Source organism: Anolis sagrei, chromosome 4 (assembly GCF_037176765.1).
Source record: "Anolis sagrei isolate rAnoSag1 chromosome 4, rAnoSag1.mat, whole genome shotgun sequence".
NCBI classification, from domain to species: Eukaryota; Metazoa; Chordata; class Lepidosauria; order Squamata; family Dactyloidae; genus Anolis; species Anolis sagrei.
The window spans coordinates 54307301-54323636 of NC_090024.1; the positions used below are offsets into that span (position 1 = coordinate 54307301).

General features: G+C 39.5%; 1 protein-coding gene across 5 annotated transcripts in view; it reads left to right on the forward strand.

Moving 5' to 3' along the window:
- NOL4 (nucleolar protein 4) overlaps window positions 1-16336 on the forward strand; it is a 157229-nt gene that overhangs the window by 94556 nt on the left and 46337 nt on the right. For 4 of the 5 annotated variants that reach the window (XM_060775244.2, XM_060775245.2, XM_060775247.2 and 1 more), the window contains exon 6: window positions 13686-13969. In XM_060775244.2, coding sequence (XP_060631227.2) covers window positions 13686-13969 — 284 coding nt within the window. Of the gene's footprint in view, window positions 1-8169; window positions 8294-13685; window positions 13970-16336 lie in introns of those variants that run through there. The other variant, XM_060775248.2, reaches the window with a different exon arrangement.

Here is a 16336-nt window from a genome sequence, read left to right on the forward strand (position 1 = left end):
GGATGATTCATAGCTCAGTGGTGCAATGCATACTCAGATATCTACTGTTAAATGGGTAATCAGTGTTGTCAAGACTAAAAAGAAAAATCATCTGTTTGGTAAGCAGGCATTTTCCAAACTGCTGACAAAACTGACACAAAATATCCAAAATACTATATGAAGAGATCTAGCCTCAGAGTTGTTTGCACAATATTATTTTTGACGTGTTGTCATTGATCTATTAGCAAATGTGCTTTTAAAATAGGTATTGGTTCTATATACATCCCAAACATGTTGGGTGCATGAATCATCCATTTCTTTTCTATTATAAAAATCTTATTGTTTGAACCATTACCTTTTTACATTATTGTACTTACCTTTGTTGGTGTTGCATAACCACAGCTCAATATAAGCTGTGCCTCTATGCATTCAAATCACTTGACTACCTGCATGTCCATGATTTCCATTAGGTTCATCTGTTAGTCACATAAATGGGGCTATGAGATTATATATATATATATATATATATATATATATATATATTCAAGAGCATAGCCATTTTAGTCTCAATTGTTACTTTGCAAAGGAATCTTGTTGCAGCTTAGAGACTAAAGACCTTATCATATTGGCCACCGGAATTGTCACGCATTGTGGTGAATCTGGCACTGTCTGTCGTGGGATGTGGGATACCTGACGCCCTACTTCCTGCATTGCCTGTATTTCCCCTTAACTGATCCCACAGGGGGAAGAGTCTGCTGCTCGACTTCCCCCCATTGACCCCTATGTAACATGTGAAGCCTCCCGTGTTGCCACCATTTGTATGACGGAGCCCCACTGGAAGTGGGATGGAGTGGCTCAAATGGAGAGGATCCAGCATATACCACCAAAATTGGCTCGATAATCCAGTTCAAAGTAGATAATGATTTTAGTAGGGGTACATCTCTCTTAATTATTATTGAGATGTTTCTTTAGTGTGATATTTCATTATTGGTTCTTTCCTTTCTTTGTAACTGTAACTGTCTTTCCAATCTGAAATAGTAAAGACAGAAATATTCAGTCACATTAATAGCCACTAGAGGTCTGCTGCAAAAGTTAAGCAACATTAATCTGTTTCTAATGTTCCAGTTTCACTCAGTTCTTAAGCATGAATGGATCACGTCACTGTGTGTAATGTTTTTATCCCATGGGCTTGTTTTTTTGTGGAGACTGAGTTGAGTTTGTTTACTCAGAAGATCTGTTAAAATTTTATTTTATTTCAAAATATGCAGACCCAGGAATGCAGTTTTAGAGGACAATTGTATGCATGAGCACATGATGAAAAAATAAGAAAGGCGTTGAAATAAATACAGAAACAAGTATCACCACTAGAAGACACTTTCTTACATATCAACATGATTATTTTCCATAGAAAATTACTCTGAGGGCTAATGTAAGGATTTTGTAAGGATTTTGCTTCAAGCATTAATGATGTATGATTTTTGTGTTTAGGAAGCCATTAGAGCAAGGATGGACAACTGTGAAAGGTTAGGGGGGTGTATTAGCCTCCAGAAAACTTTGTAGGGTTGTATTTCTCCCACAAACAAACACATTTTGCAGTATTTTGGAGCAATCGATTTGAGAAATTGGCAAAGAGAATTTTTACCCAGAGGGCGGTGGAGGGCAGGAAACCTTCAAAAAATGTCCTTCATCCTCCCTAGAGTGTGTTTAGGGGTATTTTAGAGTCAAAAATTGCATTCTGAATTTGAGGCTAGCTAACTATTTACAAGTGATTAATCCATTCAAACCAAGAGTACACCTCCAAGGGTCCAAACTTGTTTCAATATTGGTACTGCATTAATGAGAATTTGGAAAGCAAAATATCCTAGGGCCAATACAATACTGATTATCGGACGAGTTGAAGTTTAATGCCAAGATGTGAAAAACTGTTCTAAAAGAACGATTTTGTATTTTTTTTAACATACTTTGCACAGGCCATGATGCAGTGGTTGGATTCTGTTGATATAAGCAGCTCAATCCAAACTGGGATAGTTGATTTCCCACTGATATACTGCAACATCATTGATATTACCCTAACAAATACCCTAAGAAGCTGACAAATATTGATTATTTTATTGTGCCAACAAACGTGTAGATGGGATTATCTGGTAAACAATGTGTTTGAAAGTTCAAAATGTTTCTAGTTTTTTTGAAGTCTCATAACAAGTTCAGTCATTGGAGTGGGTAAAACACTAAATGCAGAATTTAGCACATGTTGAAATAAGTACATTGTTTGTTTAGCACTTTATGTTCTTCAAGCCTTCGAAATATGTGACTGCTTGAGGCATGTTGCACACATTCTGAAAACAAATTTTGATGATGCAAAAAATGTGGTTTTCACATAGATGATTGAGCTCAACTAAATTTTATGCAACCCCCAATGATAACACTTGATTGGTTTGCTAAAATTTGTTTGACTCTGGGAGAATTTTGTATTTTCCCTTTCTGTTTCAGACAGAAAGGATTACATATAAATGGAAATATCCTTCTCTCATCTCTAAATTATTGACAAGTCCAATTTTTATAAGAGTTTCATTTACACTTCTGAAAGATACAGTGTTTAATTAGACCACACTGTAATGGGGGATAGGGCTCGATACAGACATTTGCTACTGACACATATAATTACAATTCCTTGCCCCAGTTCACATCTCTTTACTATACAAGCAAGAATTCAGTGAAAAAATAGATGGTTTAACAGCTTTTGTAACTGTTCAAGAACATGTGCTGTAGATATACTACAATACCTTGATTCCAGTGACTAGCTCAGTGTCACTTTCCCAGTGGCAAACATACCATCTCTAGATAAGCTATTGTAGAGAAAATGGGGTTCCTGATCTGTACATACCTCCTTCATAGCCCATTTCTGCATATTTTTCCAGTCCCAGACTTTCACAATATGCAGCCATTAGTAGGGTTGCCAGGTCAGATACAGGGCTGGTGATGTCACAATGAATATGGACTGGTGAAATCATTAGGCATGATATTTTAAGCATCTATCAAAATGGCTCACAAGTTAAGCTTGTGACCAGAAATTAATTTATATTTCACTCAGAACATATACAAGCGTGAGTCAAAAATTATCTTCACTCTGGATGTAGAATTTATTTTAATTAACTTTCAGAAAAGACAAAGACATTGTTTTCCCACACAATCTTCCTGATTTTCAATACACTTTGTCCATTTGTCAACAAGCTTTTGTATTTCTTTATTAAAATGATTTAGGCTGAGCTGCAAACCATGAATGCACTACTGCTTTTACTTTTTCATTGGACTGATTTTTCATCCTCATAGAGCAGTGGTTCTCAATCTGGGGTCCCCAGATGTTTTTGGCCTACAACTCCCAGAAATCCCAGCCAGTTTACCAGTTGTTAGGATTTCTGAAAGTTGAAGACCAAAAACATCTGGGGACCCCAGGTTGAGAGCCACTTTCATAGAACTTTCAGGGGTTAAAACAGGTAATAGTCTGATGGGAAATAACAGGACTATAGGAAGCATGTTCTAACGCTTCAAAATGTTTTGGAAAGTGGTGAGAGTATGGGCAATGATAAGACAGTGTTGCCAATATAAGTTTTACTATAACCAGAGTGCAGATAATCCTTGTACAATAATTTTGACTCACCTTAATACAAAGGCGTATACAGATCTTCCATTAGGTTTTTTTAAATTGTTCTCAGTGCTGACTGCAATTGTTCTGTGGAAGCAGTTCCTTAGACATAATTGGTAAAATTTAATACATGTTTCTTCAGTATATGCTGTTCCTTCAGCATTTGTGCTTGGTTAAGAGTTCCTAAGGTATAGGCTGCTGGTTCAACACTCCTTGGGAAATCTATCTTCACAGTGTTATTTGTTGTAATACTTACATTCCATCACTAGATACCACTATAATGCTATTTGATTTGCTTCATTGTTCATCTCCTTATAGACAGATCCAGGGCATAAATAATTGTGTGGAAAGGGAATGGCACATGCACTGCTTCTTCTGACACTCATACATTTAGTCTAGTGTCTGCAAAAAGCCTGCATGTATATAAGTTTGGGCACATTGTCTCTATCCACACAATAAAAAGGCCCTGCCCTGTTCCCCAGGTCCCTGATCATGTAGGGAAAGCTTTGTTTTTGTATAGAATTGTGTGTGAGACAGCTAGAAACTCTTTAGTTCAGATTTCAATCGATAGTGAAGAAGCATTTCAAGACTTGTAAAGCTAGGTTTTAAACTGGGTTTATGAGCCCCTGCAGTTTTTTCTCTAAGCTTCACTCAGAAGAACATCATAAACATAGCTGCATTGAAATACATATTAGCACATGTAGTACAGATCAGGCAGGATGATCTGCCACTTAGGCTTCTCACCATTGCATATCCTGGGAAACTGTGTCTTCTCATGCATGAACATGTCAGATGCAATTATTTGAAAAGGGTCTTCACAACCTTTTATGGCCTCGGTGCTGCATGTGATGCAATTGGGTTTAGGCAACTGCCTGCAAATGCTCTGCATACCATTGTTTGGTAATCCTAATGTAGATTGTTTTTTCCTCATTGATAACAGCAGTGAAGAAAGAACAATTTCATTATTGGGAGAAAGACTTAAAAGTCCTTATTGGTGATTTTGTGTGTGTGATATACACACACATACACACACAGAGATGTCAGTGATATCTTCAATGTTAGGGCACATCTGGGCACCATAATTAATAATCAGAGGAGGCTACGTCTTTTCCCTTATCTACTTCCCCATCTACTCCCTCATCGCCTGCTGTGTTATTTATTTATTTATTTATTTTGGGCACTTCTACCCCGCCCTTCTCAACCCCCTGGGGGGGGGGGGGACGGACTCAAGGCGGCTTACAACCAGCACAATTCGATGCCAACAATTCAACAGATAAAATACATAACAGCAATAACCACAATAGTTAAAACATTCAATTAATACAATAACAACTAAAAGCCAATCTAGTGGCCAACATTCACCGAGTTCTAAAATCTGTAAGTCCATTCAGCATTACCATAGTCCTTTCCAGATTCTGGTCATCATTACCTTGCCAGTCTGCGAGATTACCCAAAGGCCTGGTCCCATATCCATGTTTTCAGCTTCCTTCTAAAGGAGAGGAGGGATATTGATGACCTAATTTCCCCAGGGAGTGAATTCCACAGGTGAGGGGCCACCACTGAGAAGGCCCTGTCCCTCATCCCTACCAGCCTCACTTGTGATAGAAGTGGGGCCGAGAGCAGGGCCTCCCCAGAAGATCTTAAACTCCGAGGTGGGACATAGAAGCAGATACGTTCGGACAGGTATGCTGGGCCGGAGCCGTATAGGGTTTTATAGGTCAAAACCAGCACTTTGAATTGTGCTCGGAACTGGATCGGCAGCCAGTGGAGCTATCTGAGTGCAAACCTTGCACCTTGAATCCACCTTGCTGCAATGTAAGAAAAGGGTAAAGACAGAGAAAAAGAGAAATACTTGTGCATTTTAAAACATTTGAAAAAAGTGAGAATACAGAGAATTAATCTGGATTGTCCCTGCTAAATTGATATATATGCACAGATGATAGCCAGCTCTAGATTCTTTTGCAACTGAGGTTGGATTTTTTTCCTTGTGTTGTATCCCTAAGTGGATTTCCAGAAATAATAACTGTGCATGGTTTTCGATTAATTGCCAGAGTACATGATCTCTTCAACAGCTGTAAGCTCAGCACTTACTGCTGCACTTTGCCAGTATAAAATTCCAAAATCCTATCAAGGGGAAAGCAGGTGGTATTTCTGTCTATAACTTAATTTTGACCAATAACTGGAGAGGAAATGCAACATCTGTGTTAGTTAAAGAAGTGGAATGATGATCTTATCTTGCTGAGGGGGTAAATAATCAGGAGCGATAAAGATATACATCTGTGCTGAGACTTTTTTGAAATGGGGAAGGGTGATTCTTGGGAAGACCAGGATCAGCAGAGATTGTGCCCAGCTTTTCCAGTTCTTCCTCCTTTCTGAACACTTACCTTGGCTAAAGTGAGGTAATACAGTAGAGCCCCACTTTTCCAATATAAACGGGCCAGCAGAACGTTGATAAACAAAAATGTTGGATAATAAGGAGGGATTAAGGAAAAACCCATTAAACGTCAAATTACATTATGATTTTACAAATTAAGCACCAAAACATCATGTTTTACAACAAATTGACAGAAAAAGCCATTTAATACATGGGAACATTGTGTAGTAATTACTGTATTTATGATTTTAGCACCAAAACATTGCACTGTATTGAAACAGCTGTGGATCTGGGCAGGAGGCAAACTGTGTTGGATAATACAGAACATTGGATGAGTGAAGGTTGAAAAAGCAAGACTCTACTGTAGTTGGAGTGCTGGTGCATAGAGATCCAGTAAGGGCAAGTGCATCTTTAAGTCAAGACGAATATGGCTGTTAGTATTTAAAAGTATGCAAAGAGCCTTTTGTTATGTCTTCATGACATTTCAGATCTATTTACTAAGCTATCCTCTTTGTTCTATCTCTTGGAAGAATCAGCTGCAATAATTTTAGTTACATACTATTAGGTATGCAACATATAGGGAAACATAGGGAAATTGTTATCTCAACTCTACTGGAAGACCAGGTGGAACATTTTGCCTGATGAAATGAATATAATTTAGCAGAGAAATTCATCTCTAGGCTTCTGGTTCATTGGTTTTAATTGGAGAACCATATGTCAGTTGAGGGTTTGGTCCTTCTCCAGTTCTACAGAGCACAAGGGTGAAAAATGCAATTATCTTTTTGAAAAAAGAACACACACCACCCTTTACATTTAATGAAATAAAACTACCAGAAAGCCACTAAACCAAATTTGATTATTTGGCAAATGGACATAATAGAAGGAATGGGTTTCATCTTTATTTTATTGTTTTTGATGCCAAAAAGACAACATTTGTTGTTAGGTAGAAGTTCAGTATTTGTTATGCACTCTTTGAATAACTGAATTGCCTTATTCCTTATGATGAAGGGCTCTCTTAAGAGATATATATGCATTAGGCCTGGGTAACAACAGAAAAATTTGTTTCTAAAATCGATTTGTATTTGGGGGGTTTTTTTGTTTCGATATTTAAAATAATTACAAAATTTTCCCTTAAAAAAGTTTGATATTTACGAAATTTCGTAAATGTGAAAAAAATTACAAAACATTAACGAATCGATTTCCGAAACAATAACAAATCGATTCGTTAATGGCGGACACGACCGCGAAATACGCTAAAAACCTCCAAAAACTTCTGAAGCTTCCCTCTCCCTCTGTTGTTGACTGCTGGTGTGATATTATAATTTTTTTTCACTAATTAAACAAAAAACTTGCCCCAGACATGCGGAAATAATAACGAAACGACCTCAGAACAATAACGAAACGAATACAATAATGAAATACGAAGCATTTACAAAACTTTTTAAAAATTCGTTTTTTAAAAAAAATGCTCCAGAATGGTTCGTTATTGTTTTGTAATTGAAAAAATTAACGAATTATTAACGAATTACGAATTAACGAAACGAAACCGCCCAGCCCTAATATGCATGTGTGTGTGTGTGTACACACACACACAGACATTTACATACGCAGACACATATGTGTACATAGTAGGTCCTATGAGATGTCCAGCCTTTGTTAATTAGCCTTTACCAGCATATCCTCACCTTGATACTGATACTGAAAATCAAGTTTATGGTAAAAGCCAATGCTACATACAAGACTGGGCTTGGCATGTGCCTTTTTCTTTTTCTTTCACATAATGACGGTTCACTTCATTGTAGGGATGTTAAATAGGAATATATAGTGGTTTAGAACTGGCCACAGTGCATTCAAAATGTAACACAGAGTGAATGGACAATTCCACTAAAGAACAGTCTAATATCCCAACCATGTATTGCTAACTAACTAATCACCCGCCAGCCAAAAGCATAGATAATTAACATCCCAGCCTGTCAGCAAACTTGGGAGGCATTAAGTCCTCAAGGCAGAAGCCCACAGCCCTGGAGGGAGGCTGAGTGCATGTCTCCCTGTCATCTTTTCAGCTCATCTCCATCGTCCCACTGCTAGAAAGTGTTGTCATAGCAACCCCATCCCTTGCCTCATCCAGGAAAGATTAGCTCTTGCTGTGTAGTGGAGAGCATGGAGGGGAAGTCAAGCTAATCCCTGGGTGCACTGCAAGAAAAAGGTTGGTCCTCGCCTGAGGGGATGCTGTATCTGCAATGATAGAATTGGCCTGCCACAGACTCTGGTATTTAAGTTGAAGAGCAGAATTCACAGTAAGTGTCAGCTCCTCCTGAGTGGAATATTGGATCAGGGTTTTCTAAGTCTAGTTGAAGAATATCCCAGGCCCACAGTGAAATGACATGAGACAGCGATGCCTGGAATATCAATATATACATGGTTTTAAGAGGCATTTTTAAATAAGACATTCAAAGCTTCTGTTTCATAAATAAACCCAGGGGAAAATGCCCAGGACTATGTTGCTATAAAGCATAGCTATGGAGCAGTGATAAGTGTGGTATGACAAACTGGAGTGAACATCAAGTGCATTAAGGGCTTTAGTGTATCTAAGATTTTAAAACCCCTGAAGATTGGACTGAAAATGAGTCGAGAAAGCATGTGGAAGCTATTTATGTATAATATGGCTAGTTTTGCTTTTGAAGTGCTGAAACACACAAACCATTTTGAACACACAAATTTGGACATTATTTCAATATGATTTGTGATCTTAGTTCATAAAGGGGGGAAAGTAGCAATATAGAAATACTTTTTTGAATAGTTTTTTAAATGATTTATTATACTATGTCTCTCCATTATATTAGAGACAGGAAGAAAAGCAAATTATTAATTGTTCATAGTTTTATGTGTGTTTGACCTTTCAGATATTCCCAGAAACAGATTAAGTATTCTGGGAATCAGAAGGTTTCTAGAAAAGTCTGAAAGCAATCAACTTTCCCCCCACTTCTTGACTCTTGCTAAAGTAGATGGCCAATGTAGACCATCAATCCATAGGTAAGGCTACAGCATTGACCCAAATGAGAAAAAAATCAGTCCTAGAATCAATCAGGATGCTCCCAACCTGTCATATTTTCTTTGATGTTTTTTCTTGTGGTTATTAATTTACTATAAATATCGTATCTGCCTATTTCACTGATGTTAGGGCTGGGCGGTTTCGTTAATTCGTAATTAGTTAAAAATTCGTTATTTTTTTATAACGAAGCGATAACGAACCATTCTGGAGCAACTTAAAAACGAAACGAATTTTTAAATTCGTTTCGTAATTGTTTCGGATTCGTTATGTATTCGTTTCGTTATCGTTTTGAAGTCGTTTCGTTATTATTTCCGCATGGCTGGGGCAAGTTTTATAGTTGTTTTTTGTTTAATTAGTGAAAAAAAATTATAATATCACACCAACAGTCAACAACAGAGGGAGAGGGAAGCTTCAGAAGTTCCCCCTGTCCCATTTGGAGGTTTTTTAGCGTATTTCACGGTGGCGTCCGCCATTAACGAATCAATTCATTATTGTTTTGTAATTGTTTCGTTATTGTTTCGTATTTTTTTTAACATTTACGAAATTTCGTAAATATCGAACTTTTTAAAAGAAAAATTTCGGAATTCTTTTAAAAATCGAAACGCAAAAACCCCCCAAAAACGAATCGATTTTAGAAACAATTTTTTCCGTTGTTACCCAGGCCTAACTGATGTCTTTGTAACATTTGTTCACTGTAGAAACAGCTGTTGTTTTTCAGAATGGTTGAGCCCCCCCTCATTCAAAAAGCTGAGTTTGGCATTTTTATTCAAAGTTTTAAAATATTATCATTCTATATACCTAAGAAATTCCTTAACCTAATTTAAGTATCCTTTATTTCTCTTACTCATGTTTCAAATTGACATATTTAGTACCTCATCACATTGAGGGGAGGATTTGCCATGGATTGTGGCAAATTGGTGGGGCCTGGCATGGGGAACCGTTTGTCCCACTCCTCACATTACCTCTTACCTTATCCCATAGGGGGGAAGTATTGCCGGCTGGCTTCCCTCCAGAGGAGGGGGAATTCTTCATTTTCCTCTACTGCTCCCTCATCACTTTATCTCCCCATGACCAGGTGATGTTAGGAACTACATCACAACATGGTGGATGGTGAGGGGTTATAAGGGTGACTGTCCAGCAGTGCTGAACCGTGTTTAAGACTTCTGGGCAGTTGAGACTCTCTCCTGCTTCCACTGCATCTGGGACAGTGCCATTGTGACCTATACCACTACTGATCTAATGTATGCTACAGAGGATCAGGTTTGGTTTATTAGGTCAGTGTAGATGCATTCTAAGTGTATATACCAAAACTGGTTATGTGTAAACTCTCATGTTTGTGAGCTCATGTCTGCGAGCTCACACCCAGCACAACTATTTAAGATTATTAGATCTCTGACAACAATCCCTTCCGTCCCAAACAATAATGATCTGGCACCTTCTGCTGAGGTTTTTCAGAGCTATTTCACAGACAATTCTCTGCCGGGATCTCCCTGCCACGATTGATACAGTAAGTGAACTTGAGACTCTGTGGCCACTCGCTGGGCCCATCCTCGACCAGTTTACCCCGCTGGATGCAGAGGCTGTCGATAGGATCATGACCGCAACTAGGCCGATCACCTGCTCCCTCGATCCGTGTCCCTCCTGGCTAGTAAAATCTTGCCTGGAGGGATTACGTGAACCTCTGTTGAATATAAGAAATAGCTTCCTTGAGCAAGGAGTTTTTCCAGAGGGTTTAAAAGAGGCGATGGTATCTCTGCTGCTGAAGAAACCAGACTTAGATGGTTCGGTTCCCTCTAGCTACCGCCCAGTCTCGAACCTTCCGTTTCTGGGCAAGGTGGTTGAGAGGGCAGCAGCGGAACAGTTGCAGCAGTTCCTAAATGACACAGCTGGACTCGATCCCTTTCAGTCCAGCTTTCATAGTGGGCACGGGACGGAGACTGTGCTAGTTGCCATCACAGATCAGTTTCACTGCCAGATGGATCAAGGCAGATCAGCACTGCTAGTGTTATTGGACCTCACTGCAGCATTTGATACGGTTCTGACCACTGCCTAGCCATGACTTGGGTTAGGGGGATACCCCTTAAGTGGGTGTCCTGCTTCCTCCAGAATCGGGGACAGCGTGTGGTGAGGGGAGGGATGGTTTCTGAGAGGTCTCCGTTAATATGCGGGGTCCTGCAGGGAGCTATCCTCTCTCCTCTGTTATTTAACATCTATATGCGACCACTTGCCAGACTGGTGAGAAGCTTTAGGCTTGAGTGCTACCAGTACGCTGATGACACTCAGCTCATTCTGAGGATGGAAGGCCGGCCGGACTCCGTACCTGAAAATTTCCATCAGTGCCTTGAGCCTGTTACTGGATGGTTGCGTGCCAGCAGGTTGAGGGTGAATCCAACGAAGACAGAGATCCTTTGGCTGGGCCATCCGGGTGGGAGGGAGATCCAGCTGCCTACCCTGGATGGCAAGACACTACATCCGTCATCTTCTGTAAAATGTCTTGGTGTCTTATTGGACCCTCTGCTCACAATGGAGGCCCAGGTCTCTGCTGTGAGCAGATGTGCGTTTTCCATCTAAATCAGTCTAGACGACTGATTCCCTACCTATCTAGGAACGACCTGGCTACAGTAATCCAGGCGATGGTCATCTCGAGGCTTGACTACTGTAACGCCCTCTACATTGGCCTTCCTTTGTCAGTGATCCGGAAACTGAAGCTGGTGCAAAATGCGGCAGCTTGTCTTCTTGCTGGGTTGCCGGCGAGGTGTCGTATCACCCCAATTCTCTAACAGCTGCACTGGCTACCAATTGAGTACCGGATTACTTTTAAGGTGTTGGTATTAATCTTTAAGGCCTTATATGGTCTGGGGCCGGTGTACCTGAGGGCCCGCTTATCCCCCTACGAACCCCAGAGATTACTCCAGTCTGAAGACCAAAATTTGCTTGAAGTCCCTACCATTCGGACTTATAATTTGTCATCTACTAGGCTGAGAGCCGTCTCGATTGTAGCCCCTTATTTATGGAATGCCTTGCCAGTTGAAACTCGAACCATCCAAGACCTACTTGTTTTTCGGAAAGCCTGTAAAACTTTTCTTTTCCGACAAGCTTTTGATGGGTGCACAACTTGGGGCTATGTCCATCCTCGCTGCTTATTGTTATTTTAAAGCTAATTGTATTGTTTTAATCTGCTTCTGTAAACCGCTCCGAGCCAAATTAGGAGTAGCGGTATACAAGTTAAATAAATAAATAAACAAACAAACAAACAAATAAATGTAAGATCAAAGTATTGCTAAAAGGTAATAGAATTAGCTGCTGAACGGGGTTATGGATTTCTTGGGGCTGCTCCTAAGCTCTGGAACATCTGTTACTTTCAGGATTCTTCCATAATGTCTTTTTGGCAATAGGAAGACTGTTTCAACAAATCTTTGGGAATTGACTATATATGGATGCCATTTTAAATAATGTGTTATTTTGTCCATACTATTTCTTTTCAATGAATATATTCTTAAATTGCTTTTAATCCTTTCAATATTTTCACCAGTACATATTTGTCTTTTAATTTTAATAAGCTAATTTACATCCAGGTCAGGGAAAAAAGGGGAAACAAAATAGGAAGAAAATTTTCAGGAAAGTTGTACAGGCACTGACTATATTTACAAAAAAGAACCAGTGCTGAAAAGTGGCTTATAATCAATTGAATTATTTCAGAGAAACCTTCTTGTGAGTTGGGGATTTTGGAAATCTGAGAAAAAGCAGATCTTTGAAAAGTTGTTTTCCACCATAAAATATATTGTCCCAAGATGAAACATACTAAAATGTGTGGGAATTAGTTACCCAGGTAACATCTAGAGAATAAATTGCCATGCTATTCTTTATGCCATTATTTCATGTTTATATGGAGAAAGCATATTTAAAGCCTTACTGAAGTGTGTTTCCAATACATAAGTTGCACATGATAGAAAATATAGGATACACCTCAGCTTTTGATTTTATATACAAAAAAGGATAGCAGAGGCTCTCTCTCTCTATAGATATAGATATATAGAATTCATCACACCTAATAGCATAGCTGGTAAAATAAAAAAATATATATTCTAGAGTCACCTACACCTAGATAACACATGGAACTACCTGTGTTTCAATGTGAAGAAATCATGTTCTGAAAAGTTCAGCTCCACTAATGCATATAGCAATACGCATTCTATTCTTTCTTCTAAATGGAAGGAATTCTTTTATCAGAAGAAAGTCTCCTTTTATCAGAAGAAGGGAGAATTTGGATCCAACTCTACATGTTTTATGCTCTGTCGTAGTGTTTTATAATTTATAGAAACATGTTAAAAGTCCTTTGCTTGATATGTTTTAAGCAAGTGAGCCATGATGTCACATGCAAATTGGAAAGATGAATTATTCCTTTCCTTGCTGCCTAGGTCATCAATCATTGTCCTCTGGTGGATGTTTCACTTAGTGTTCTTAATGTGACAAATATTAGAGGGCTAGCAATCACATAGACACTTTCAGCTGCATGGTTGGATATATTGTGTGAGTCAAAACTGGATCTGTAGTGGTGTGTATGTATGTATTTTGTTTAGGCAGTGATGATGTTGATGTCACACCTTTGAAAATCTGTCAATCCTTGTGTTTCATAGATGATTCGGCTGCAGAGAGTGTTAACGGAAATGAGATTGCGGGACACAGTTCCAGTGCTTCAGGGGGAACACACTGCAGGGAAATGGCAGAAGCCAACAGTAATGGAAAAACAACTCTGGAACCGGACGACCAGCCTCTGAACTTGAGTGACAGCCCCTTCTCTACTCAGCTGACTTCAGAATACAGGTTAGATGACCAAAGCAGTGATGGAAAGAACACGTACAAGAACATCCTAGTATCTGATCTTAAGATGGAGCAAGAGGCAAAAGAAAATGGAAGCAAGGTAAGATGCTTCCATGTTCACAAGATATTGTAAGTGCTTAGGAAGGTGAAATGTTTACTGTAAAGGCTCAAGGGCTTCCAAGTTAGGAAAATAGCAGAATAACTGGCACATAGATGTCTCTGCTATTTATACTTACAACTCATATGTTAATACACTAGAAATACCAATTTTTTTAAAATGATTTTTTTTTTCAGTTTTTTAGTTTCTGGTGAGAAATATTTGGAGAAAAAACGTGATGCCGAATGCCATTTTGCAATCTAGATAAATACCCTTATAATTTCAAGATGGGATTAAAGTTCTTCACCATTTATATGTATGTATGCATTTGTTTGTATTAAAGCTGCCAAGTTTGTTTTAAGAAACTGAACTTTCCAAAAATATTTCCTCCCTGCTTTTTTCTGTTGTATTACTGGGAACAAGATACTCTTTGCAGACAAATTTAGAGCTATGAAATTAAATAGCAACTGTGAAAAGAAGACGTATATGTTGCTATATTTAGAATGAATACATTTTTTAAATTTCATGGGATTCTGATACTCTTTGCTGTTCTTTCTGACTATTGTAGCCTTTAAAAATATTTGGCTCTGGAATCCAATGTCTATAATAATTGAAAACAGGTAGTAGGAATAATATTAGTGCTTTTAATATTCATTAATAAAATACTGTAGGCTACCTTAATGAATCACTGAATGCTGCTGTGTATGTTACTGCTTTGCATGATTTTTCAACATTAGTATGAGATAGCAAATGTTTTCATCATTGTTTAGAAATGGGCTTAAAATCAGTTGAGTTTAGTTCAAACAAATGTGATTAGGAATAGGAACATTGCTAATGTTGGACATAATCAAAGACTCGTCTTGTTAAACTACAGACACTGAATTAATTAAATGAAAGCAGAGTCTATACTTGCTTCTGGGGATGTTGGTCCAGTGGGTTTTTTAAAATCTATATCCATATCTATATCTATATATATAATAAAGAAGAGTGTTTGTTTGTATCGGACAGAGGAAGGGCGGAGGGCGGAAGGGCGGAAGGGGTATGTGGCAGCGTTCTAATTGGCCAGCCTGAAAGTTCCAACATTCGGATTGGCTGCCGCAGTGGTGCTATTTGCATATGGTCTCTGATTGGGCAGCTTCAATAGGAGCCCCTGGTGGAGAAGAGGGTTCATGGCAGAAACGGGGCATGACAGAAGGAAATTTGCATATGGTCTCTGATTGGCCAGCCTCAAATGCAAGATTCCGAGATGAGAGAGGAAAGGAAAGGCCAAAGGGGGCTGGGTCAGAACACTCCCAATACAGACCGAAATAGGCACACAGAGCCCCCATCACCCACTCTACATCCTACTGCAGTTTGGAGGAGGATGAACCATGGATGATGGGACTTGCAGTACCACCACTCACATTCTGAGACCGCTGTTAACCTCATCCAATGACTAATCAGGACCAAACTTCGCACATAGACCTCTCATGACCCACTGTACGTCCTGGTGTGGTTTGGCCGGGGATGGACCGTGGATTATGGGACTTGCAGTACCATTGCTCAATTCTTCAGACCATTGCAACCCTCATCCAATTACCGATAAATACCAAACTTGGCACACTGAGTCTCCATGACGCACTCTACATCCAGGTGCAGTTTGAAGGAGGATGCACCATGGACGATGGGACTTACAATACCTAAACTCCCTTCCTAAGACCATTACAACTGCCAACAATGATGGATCAGGACCACAATTTACACTGAGAGCCTGCATGACCCACTCTACATCCTGGTGCGGTTTGGAAGAATTTGGCAATGGATGATGGGACTTGCAATCATTTCACTCACTTCCTGAGATCACTGCGACCCTCGCCAATGACTGATCAAGACCAAACTTGGCAAGCAGAGTCCCCATGACCCACTCTACATCCTGGTGCACTTTCGAGGAGGACAGACCATGGATGATGGGACTTGAAGTACCTCCACTCCCTTCCCAAGACTGCTGAAACCCTCATCTAATGTCCAAACAAAACCAAACTTGGCACACAGAGCCCCCATGACCCACTCTACATCCTAATACGGTTTGGAGTAGGGCATGCCATGGATGATGGGACTTGAAGTACCTCTACTCGCTTTCCGAGACTGCTGCAACCCTCAACAATGACTGAACACCAAACTTGGCACATAGACCTCTCATGACCCACTTTATGCCCTGGTGAGGTTTGACTGTGGATCGTGCATGGATTTTGGGACTTGCAGTACCTTCGCTCAATTCCTGAGACCACTGCAAAACATCATCCAATTTCCGATAAGGACCAAACTTGGCACACCGGGTCTCCATGATGCACTCTACATCCTGGTACGGTTTGGAGGATGATGCACCATGGA